The following is an 11,220-nucleotide window of genomic DNA, read 5'->3' as shown; positions in this document are numbered from 1 at the left end:
AACCTGCAATTCATATTATGCAACACTTGCAATTCACCATGGAAGGTTCTTCATGTGCCTCCTTCCCCATCTCGACCATCATAACATTATCATCCCCTAATACCCTTTTTGAGAAATTACTCATTTTGGTTAGTTAGGGCCTTTTGAACCTATAAATTTCACATGAATTAACACGGTAGTTGCCACAATCCTAAACAAGATAATTAATGGTTCATTCTTCTTGATATAGCCACATATATTACCCACAGCTTTCCAAACTTCAGCCTCAATCTTTTCATATCATTTAATCTTCTTCTTCAAATTTCATCATCTATTTATTACTATTGTGCTCTTTCAATAAGATATCAATTGCACCAATCCTCTATTATATCATTGTCCTGCCTGACATATCATCTTACAAATTTCCAGTCTCTGCATATACTCCATTTGTCTTCCATACCTATCATCATTTGTTTGGTGCTCTTGTATTCTACTGTATTTTAGAAGGTACATACTTCTCAGTAACAGATTCTTCCATAACTATTCCAATCATACCTATGGTCGTTACTCTAATCCTTGTACTTTCCAGTAACTTATGACCATTAATACCTGTATCTTACTGTTTTGTCCCTTACTATCATTTTGTCATTGATGCTTATGCACAAGTGACTCTATCGGTCACACTAAGGACATCAAACTGATTTCTTATAATAGCCCCTGACTATTGTTTCACCATCTTTACAGTCTAACCTAAAGCCTCTGTACCATTACCCATCATTCTTTTTTATCATCATGCTTATTTAAACCATTATGTTGACCTTTAATCAACTTACCACCTATTAGCTCCACTGCATGACCTAATAGAACAGTTTAGGTCAGCATTACACATCCTCTAGCTTTTTCTTGATCTGGTTGCATTTCCCTACCTAATACCCTGATACTGGCCATAAGTAAAAGGGATCGTGTCCCTTTGCCACCTACTCCACCTTGAAATAAGGAACAAACAGAGTTTGATCTTGATCCTGTAACTCTGAGCCCTGTGTTTTGGCCCTTGGCACTGCCCCAACTACGACTTGATCTGAGTTCTGCACTTCTAAGTTCTATACATTAACAACTATTCTCACTGATGTGGTTTTACTCTTACGCTTTCTAATCTTGCCTTTGAATTCATCTTTTTTATATAGTTAAATACCAAAATATCTCAACTAATATAATAACTCATTCAAATTGTATAATTCTAATTATTATTTATTCAACAACTAAATCATCATATACATATTTAATAAAACTAAACTTTTTAGAATGTGCATTATATGTTATTTGTACTTATTACTCGTTATTAATCAAAATGTAGAATTAATAAATGTAGAAATTAATCAAAATAAGAATTAATAAAATTCATAAAACTTGAAAACAGGCACCACAACCAACTCCACTTTTTAAATAGTATAAATACCAACTGCAACGTGTCCACTATTGAAACTTGGTGAACCGTAGCCACAAGCCCCAACTGCTCTAAATTCAATAAGTAAAAGTTACCACAAAAATATCTTGAAAATATCAATGCAAATACATTTTAAACACTGGATATAATCTTACTAAACTATTTGTAAAGTAATTGACTAAATTTAGATGGTAATTATATCACAAGTTTAATTACCAGATAATATATTCTCTATGAACTAAGCCAGTATAATGTACCTCTTCAGCAAATACATCAACAGGCCTCTAACCGTCAGACACCAATGTAACACAAATAAAAACAGCTTTTGAAATTTTGTATGGAAAATGGTCCAGAACATAAGAGACACATGCAATTCTAGTACTATGATCAACCAAAATAGCCTACAAAAGATAATCATAGTAAATGCCACCAGTGAGGTGAGCACTGTCACAAGCTGCAAATGCAAAAATATCTGCACATAAAATTGTGTTGGGGCAGTAAACCTTTATCTTGGTTTGCTGCATGTATCACCTCAAAGCATCCTATCCCTTTGTTTCTCACGCTTTCTTTCTCTACTTTGTGCCTTGGAGTGGAATCAAGAAGAATGGAAGCATCACTATACGTGTGTGTATATATATATATAAGGGCATTAGATCCCTACACTATGTTATGATATTTAATTGAAGTTAAATATAAGTAGGATTAAGAATTTTAAATTTATACAAGCATTAAATTTAATATAAAAATAAAAATATAATTATAATTAATTTGAAAAATGAATAACTTTTTTGACAAAGCTAATGTTTCCCTCTCCCAACATCCACAACCCCCCCACCCCCCTTCCCATATTTATATATAGTATAGATAGATAAATAATCTTTAGTTAATATAAATAATTCAATTTCAACAACACCAACATTTAATTTAGCATAATAATGATAATTTTTAAATAAAATCTTTAAATTACAATAATAATAAAATAACATCAAAATTTCTTAAAATTAATATTTAAAAAATTCAAATTATTACACATTTATGTCATTAACACATATAATTGATTTAACATTGAAACTAAATAACAGAAAATATTTTTATAAAAAAAATATTTTTTATTGAAAAATATTTTTTATATATAAATTATTTTTTACGAAATTAATGAAATCTTAATAGATAAAATATGTTAAAAGAATCACAATTTAATAATCTTCTGAATCTTTAAAATAAAATTTTATTAAGAAAATAATCATTTTTTAAAATTCACTATTAATCAATCATAATTAAAGCAATCAATTCAAATTTTAATATAAATTATTAAAATAAAATATAATTGATTAAATTATTACTTTAACGTTATTTTCTGTCATATTAGAAAGGCTAAATTATCAAATGGAATATTAGCGAGTTAAAAAATAAACTCACGCTCGGTGGGACTCGACCCACAATCCTCTGATTAGAAGTCAGATGCCTTATCCATTAGGCCACAAGCGCTTGTTGCTGATCTCATCTTCAATTAAGCAAATATAGATAACACTGAACTTGTACCAAAATTCAATTAGGTTGAAATTGAAAGTCTCAGCCGAATTAATACATAACTATCCATTTTAGGTCAATTTAGTTCTATTTTTTATTTAAAAATAAAAAAAAAATTCATTAGTTTGAATGATGAATAATTAATTTCACATTCTAAATAACTAAAAATTCACTCAAATTAAAAAATATTTTCCATTTCAATTTTTAAAATTTCAACTTTTTAAATTCAAAAATATTAAATTTTTTATTCATTAAAAATTAAAATATATATATATATTATTTTATTGCTTTTGGCCAAAAAAATAAATAAATTAACTCAAATATGAAAATTATGGAGTCTTTAGACTAGTTAGTAAAAAAAACTTTTCTTTAAGTTAATTGAATTTCGATTTTGAATTTCGATTTAAAAATTCAAAAATAAATGATTTCACTCTATTTAATATATATATATATATATATTAATTAAAAAAAATGAATTCAAAATATTGCACCAGAGGTATCTAAATTCAGAATTTTAAAGTGTGGATGCAATTTTCATTCTATTTAATGAAGTACGAAATATTAAAACATTTTCAATTCATCAATTTAAACTAAAAAAAAAAAAAAGAAATTTTAAAGTTTTTGAAATTAAAAAAAATCTTTTCTTCTTTAAAAAAATATTTCTTCTAAATAAATATAATATTTTAAAATTTTATACCTTTTAAAAACTTCTACTAGATGATTTTTATAATTATTTTATTTTATAAAAAATTGCAAATTTCATAAAATTTTATATAAAATATTTTTTTTAATAAAATAGTTATTACATAAAAATATTGTATATTAATATTAAAAATTAACTTTTGAAATTTTTTATAAAATTAATATAATAAGTAATATTTTAAATTGATAATGGATAGCATTATTAATATTTTTTTAGTATAATTAGCTTTTATTTAAATTTAAACTCTAAACTTCACAGACCTGTTGATTTTATTACTTAAGACTTAAAACTCATTGCTTATGTTATTTATATTTTATTATTAAATATCAATAATTCTATTATTGCTATTCATTTAAAATAATATTTAATTTTATAAAAAAATTTATAATCATATATATTTTGTGAAATAATTATTTAAAAAATAAATCACTTCGCATAAATATAAAATATAAAATATTGATTTTTAAAATAAAATAAAATAAAATAATCTTATTTTGAACAAACTCCACCCCTTTCTTAATAAGCTCCTAGAAAACTTCTTTTTTTTTTTTTTTTAAGCCTGAGATTGAGATTAAAGAAAGCATTACTTTGGCACTGTAAACCTTGCCAGACAACTCGCTGGATTTTCGCAGGATGTTTATAATAGCAACCCAACAATTCAACAACACATTTGCAGTAATGAGAAGAAAGTATTTGGCTACTGATGCTCTTATTCAACTAAAATAAATTACGTTTTTGTTATGCAATTTAGTCCTGAAGTTGCATTTTATTTTACATTCTAAAGACACCAAATTTGGTGTCTTCTAAAGGACGGTTCATGGAAGCAGAGATGCAAAGACCTATGATTTTCCTTGTGTCAGCAGGATCAATGATTCCATCATCCCAGAGCCTTGCTGTGGAGTAATAAGAATTTCCTTCTCTCTCGTACGCATCCACAACCTTTGTCTTGAATCTATCCTCTTCTTCCTTTGTCCACTGTAATGCACAAAGACGTACCCTTAAACAATTAAGTATCACCAATATTTGTACAAGGACTTGAAAATGTTTAAGAAAGTGAAGTCACCTGAATTCCTTGCTTTTTCTTGTTTGCCTTTTCTATTTGAGACAGTACACCAGCAGCCTGAAAATTGCCAAGCAAAATAAGCAAATCAGAACTCAAAGAGAAAGTGATAGATTCTAGACCCAAGAAATTAGAATCTATTTAGAAATTATCATGCAAATTCAGAAATGCAAAGGAAAAGTTTAACAATTGCTGAGAGAAGAATAAAAAACATGTGAAGGAATTAAGGAAAAATACAGCAAGCCAAATAAAGTTGGAATAATTTTCAAACTTTTGCTTTACTAATGAACCAGTTGCTGTGTTCATGATAAACAAATGTTATTGTCAATTGTTGGACTTGTCAGTTAGGTGCATCCCCTAAAATGTACTGATGTCTGATACACTGAATCTGTATCCATGTTGACATAGGCATCTGATCCAAAGTGTAGAAATTCAAGAGAGGACAGCCAAATTAAAGGGCCTAGAAAGCACGGCCAAAGTTGGGAGGTGTATCTCAGCTGGCCGAACTAATCAACCCTTTGCCCCTTGAAGTAGCCTGGAAACCCCAAGAGGCCGATAGTGGAATATCAGCCTCTGGGTCACACTTGACATCCCCCAAACTCGAACTTGGGATGTTTCCATCCAGGCCAGCACATAAAAAAACTAGAAGGTAAAAAAAAAGGCACAGCCAAAATTAGTCAGACAAATAATGCACGTGAGATCCTCATAATAAATCAAATGTTTCATTTCTAGATGTAATTGTTCATTTAAAGCTGACATAAAAAACTGTTAACTTGTTTATGTAAAAAGAAGTTCAGAAACTACCTGAGCACCACCCATCACAGATATTCTAGCATTTGGCCAAAGAAACAAGAAATCAGGACTATATGCACGACCACACATTGCATAATTTCCAGCACCAAAGCTTCCACCAACAATGATAGTTACCTTGGGGACCTGTACAACCATTAATCAGAAACGATAAAATCATTTTTCTCAGTGAATCACAGCATGTAATAATCATAAAAAAGATCTGTGTCCTCACTAGTTTAGTGATTTTCTTACTGAAACATCATGGAATTTACACAGGAGTGAAGATAAAATGGTATGAAACGAAAAAAGAGGAATAAACCAACCTTTGCACAAGAAACAGCCATCACCATTTTTGCACCAGATTTTGCTATACCATTTGCCTCAGACCTTGAACCAACCTGCCAAATGAAAATGGAGTCATTGTTCCATGCTAGTCAATTTAAACCAGTTTAATATCTTAAAAGGTTGTGTTTTTCCCAGTGAAACAGAAGCAAAATCATGGTTGAACCAAAAGCAACATTGTTACGGTCCCAAGAAACTAATCTGGTTACAGGGCAATCTAACAGAAAATCAAAGAGAGGATCAGCTTGCTGGGAATTATTTTTCTTAGTTCTCCTTTGTTACCTATTTTGGATTTTAGGGAATTAGAGAGCATTGAAGAACTCTAAGATCTCTGAGTTTCAAGGACTCAACCTTGTGAAAATACTTGCTTCTTTCCATTCATAACCATAAATTAATAATAGATTGTTTGAACACAAAAACTAATTTGGTAACTATCACCCACAAAGGAAACTACTCCACAATCAAAACAACACAAGAGAAGAAACTGCCCCACAATTTAACCAATATAAAGGAGTAAAAACAAATAAAATATCACATAACTACTACTTTTAAGAGAAATTCTTAGGTAGACTCTACCATGTCATTCATAGATTATACCAATGGTATCATCCCATGTTAGGATAGTGATGGATAAACTCGTCAATTATCTATAATTATCCTTGAATTGTGGATATGTGAAAAAAAATCATTGGATAAAGCTCTAAACACATAACACAAAGATTAAATTAAAATAAAAGCATCATGTAATATCTTAAACATTATAATATACAAGACAATGAAACGACATACAGTTTTGTATATATTTGCATAAATTCATAAAACAAAGCTAGCAATAATTTGTCTTTCATCCTACATGCCATTTTTCATTCTAGAAGAGAATTCATATAAACTTTCTGGCCTGGATTATATTAAAGGTCACTCGTGTTTTTGTAAAAGGGAAAAATGTCAAAACTGTGAAAACCTCATTTGACTACTTTAGGCATATCCATGCAATAGGATATCAGTGTAGAACAAGCAAAGCAGATATTTTTTTACTGGATTTGAGTTAAATGCTTGGGCTTCCCATTTTGTTCATTTTAATTAGAAAAAAAAATGAAGCGATATGAGAAACATGTACAGTTTAAGATCTTAAGTTTCAATCTTTTTTTTTTTTTTAATCCATTCACTCTCATTTCCTTCCTTCAGTACTTTCCTTTCATATTGAATTCCATGTGCCTTCAGTAACCTCATATTATGGAATTTTTATTTGGTGAAATCAATATACATACAACAGTTTCATCATAACCATTATCATGGTGGGACCTACATGAGACTCATAACAATCAATGGTTATAATGAAACCGTTGTACATACATCCATTTCATTGTATAATTTTTTGAAATTATGTGGCTCAGTCAATTCTTTTTTTAAAATCACCCATGCTAAAGTATGTGTTCGAATTTTTAAAAGCAACAAACATAATAGTTCTACTTTATTAATTAGTTCAGTATGTTCATTCTCATAAGATTATATACAACAAAATCAGAAATATCTTGAAAGCAAGACCGAATAACGTACCATGAATCCAGTAATGTTCTGAAGGAAAACCAAAGGAATGTTACGTTGAGTACATAGTTCAATAAAATGGGCCCCCTTTAGAGCAGATTCATTAAACAATATCCCATTGTTTGCAAGAATGCCAACAGGTTGCCCATAAATTCTAGCAAACCCTGTTACAAGAGTCTGTTCAACATGCAACAGAATCACATCATTTAACAGATTTCACAAGGACAATTCATAAGATTAGTAATTCAAGTGATTAAATTGTCCTCACAGTTCCATACAGTTTCTTGAACTCATCAAATTCACTACCATCAACAATTCGAGCAATAACAGAGCGGATATCAAAGGCCTGCTTAAGGTCAGCTGGCGCAATAGAACGAAGCTCCTTTACATCATATAATGGTTCTTTATAATCAAGATTAAGATTATGCAATCCATTCATCATCCGTAGTTTTCCAGCCATGTGCAAGTTCTTGATGATGCTCCTTCCAATAGCAAGTCCATGCAATTCATCTACAAGAAGATATTCAAGTATGTAGTAAATTAAGCAAAAAGAATAGATTTTCATCATCTTCCTTGGAGAGAGAAACTGAAAGAACCATAATATTACATTTTCTCATCTTTAACTTAACTCATCAGATAACATTCTATAACTAATATATCATACTAGCATAAACTAAAGTTTATCTTAGCATGGAACACTAGAAAAAAAATCACAAGTAGCACATAAGAGGAAGTATAGTAACCACAGGACCATGCATACCTTGAGCAAAATAGTCTGAAACTCCAGACGTCTTGCAATGAAGAGCAGCACCCCCCAAATCCTCAGCAGAGACTTCCTCTCCTGTAGCAGCCTACCACAACTTCTCCTTTAGATCTAATTTCAAATTTTTAAGAATTTGAATCTGTTTGTTAATTCCCATACACATAAAACATAGATCAAGAAGCTTCTCTACTCCCTCTTCAATCGCTTATATTTGGGAGGGAGTATTCGTACTCTTTGTTCCATTTTTTTTTCTCATTTTGTAGTTATTTACAGGCATGCAAAAAAAATATATCCACATATGCCATGTTATCCTTCATAGCCAATACAAAATATAAATAGAACATATTAGTAACTACAGCATCAAGTAATTTGAAACACTAGCAGTTTGGAACTGACCTTCACAAGTGGTGGTCCAGCTAGAAATATGGTTGCATTTCCTTTGACCATTACACTTTCATCAGCCATTGCAGGAATATACGCACCACCAGCAGTGCAGGAACCCAATACCAGTGCAATTTGAGGAATGCCTTCAGCAGACATTATGGCTTGATTGTAGAAAATTCTACCGAAATTGTCCCTGTCAGGAAAGACCTCAGCCTGCTTTGGAAGAAAAGCGCCTCCACTGTCGACAAGATATATACATGGTAATTTGCAATGGAGAGCAATTTCTTGTGCCCTGAGATGTTTCTTCACTGTGATTGGATAATAAGTTCCCCCCTTAACTGTAGGGTCATTTGCAACAAACATACAAAGGCGACCATGAACTGGACCAATTCCAGTTATTATTCCTGCTGATGGTAAGGCATCTTCATATAATTCATGGCCTGCAAGCTTAATACATTAAATATACAATCAGAAGCAGAGGCATCATCAAAATATGTTGAAGGATGTACAAGTAGATCTTCTCACTAAAAAAGGAAACGTCTGCATCATTATTCATACTAGTTACAGCCACATAAACTTCACCAGAAGGCTACAGGTGCAAAATCAAGTATGCATGTGCACTTGTGTTGCTAGTGGTTGAACAATATGGTTATGTTTGTTTGATCTAATACCTAGAATACTGAAGAGTTACAATATTTAACAAGCACAGTGCTGAGGTCTTGCAAAAACAAGAGACAAGATCCACTGATCAGAGAGCACTCAAAATGAAAACCATAAATAATAATAGCCTCTGCTGCTAGAAAAACAAGACTATAGTCACTAGTTCATCCTTATTCATTGCATAATACCTTTGAAAAGATGCAATTACGTAGTCTGTAGTTACAGAAGGTACAGCTGAAATTCTGCATCCACCTTCTTGATTCACAACATTTGGTAAATTGACCATTATCACAAAATTCTAATATATATATATATATATTAACTCAAAAATAAACAAATGCCAAGAAGAAAAACTAATATGTTTTTTGTCCGTAATTTGTTACAGAAAGCCAAGTAAATAACCATATATCAGTACAGCAAAAAGAGAACCTTAGTCCTAGCAAAGATTGGTGCCAGCAAGGCATTTTTCTAGCTTTTTCAGGTTGAGATATCAGTGGCCCTCAAGAGCCCATAAGCTAAACGATTCCAAGAAGCACTTAGCCCACAATCACAGTCTAAATAACAACATAAGTGTTATTTACAGTCTTATAGCTTCCTCAAACTGAAAATATCGATGCATCAAACCCAAGTTAAAAAACTGTATACCTTCTTCCAAATCTCAAAAGCTGCATATAAATAAACCAAAATTCTTAAGCCTTTCTTTCTATGTTTCCATTCTCAGCGTCCAAAAAGAGGCTAAAAGAAAAGAAAAGAAATCCTAAAACCTGTGAGAGCTCCAGGAACGAAGATCCAGGGTCAATTAGCCTATCAATTCTTTCTCTGGGCAAAAGCTTGTTCCTACTTCTGTTCCTTTTCACAGCTAAATCTCCTCCTCCAGCCAAAACCTTAAATAAAAAACAACCCATTTCAAGTTTCGCCCAGATAAACACATATGCACACACATATAATTGTTTAATACAAATATTAAATACCTTATTTATGTGGGATTGGAGATCAGATATCAGGCCATCCATGGCATTGGAGTTACGCGTAAAGGCCTCGGAGTTTCTGTCGATGCCATTGGGAAGGACTGCCATGCAGAAGTGTCTTCTCTGCTGGAGAAAATGAATTGGGTTTGCTTTCCATGGATATGAATTCAATTGTATGGAGGCTGAAATTGCTTTCCTCGCCAATTTCCTCAACATGTTTGATATGCAAGTTCTTTTATTAATTTCTTTTTTTTTTTTCTATCTTCTTCTTGTTTTTCTTCTCACAATAAAAGTAATAGATGGTTTGACAGGGACAAAGCTATTAATCTCCCAAATTCTCTATCGTCTTTGCTTGATTGATCGCTTGTGTGGAATCCATATCCATTCCCACACTTCTGCTTATCATGGAACGCTCACCGAAGAAAAAAAAAAAAAAAAAAAAAGGCTATATGCGTTTGGTCGCGAAAAAAGAACAACAACAACAACTTTCATTTTTTAAAAAAATAAAATGCTTTTTTCCTTTAAATTAATTGTTTTATCCGTGTTAGATGATTTATTTATTATTTTATTATAATAATATAATTTAATATATATTTTTTTATATTTTATAATTTTATAATTGTTTTATAAAATTTTGTTAATATAATTTTATTTTAAGTATTAATAAATAATTAATTTAATTAATTATTATTTTATAAATTATTTAATATATATATATATGTAGAGAGAGAGAGAGTTTTTAAGCACCTGTTGCTTATATAAATAAAATACAAGTGCATTAAAATCTAAACTATTGTGCAAATTTATGTTTTAATTTAAATTTTTTAATTGTGATAGTTTAGATTAAAATTCAAAAAGTGAGTGAGATTTATCCAATTGATTAAAATTTTACAATAAAAGTTATTAAAAATTATAAATTTATTCTGATTAAATTATACTTTATTTAAATTAGGGAGGCCAATAAATAAATATTAAATGTAGTTATTTAATTTAAAATACTCATTTGAATAATATTTTTAATTAATTCAATAATAAAAATATTTATCAATT

General features: G+C 30.4%; 1 protein-coding gene across 1 annotated transcript; it reads right to left on the bottom strand.

The window, feature by feature from the left end:
* Positions 1-4,332: 4,332 nt before the first annotated feature.
* On the bottom strand, positions 4,333-10,578 carry LOC110654677 (methylcrotonoyl-CoA carboxylase beta chain, mitochondrial). The gene is made up of 10 exons (XM_021810746.2): positions 10,174-10,578; positions 9,967-10,086; positions 8,555-8,989; positions 8,156-8,246; positions 7,664-7,905; positions 7,408-7,572; positions 5,832-5,906; positions 5,521-5,652; positions 4,720-4,776; positions 4,333-4,631 (listed from the first exon to the last, which is right to left on the bottom strand). Exons 1-10 carry the CDS (start codon positions 10,384-10,386, stop codon positions 4,428-4,430), a joined length of 1,734 nt encoding a protein of 577 aa, XP_021666438.1. The 5' UTR covers positions 10,387-10,578; the 3' UTR covers positions 4,333-4,427.
* Between the last annotated feature and the right edge of the window lie 642 nt (positions 10,579-11,220).

The sequence above is a fragment of the Hevea brasiliensis genome, unplaced genomic scaffold, assembly GCF_030052815.1.
Source record: "Hevea brasiliensis isolate MT/VB/25A 57/8 unplaced genomic scaffold, ASM3005281v1 Scaf468, whole genome shotgun sequence".
NCBI lineage: Eukaryota > Viridiplantae > Streptophyta > Magnoliopsida > Malpighiales > Euphorbiaceae > Hevea > Hevea brasiliensis.
Note: the sequence above shows the minus strand (reverse complement) of the source record. Positions and strands in the feature narration are given on the sequence as shown.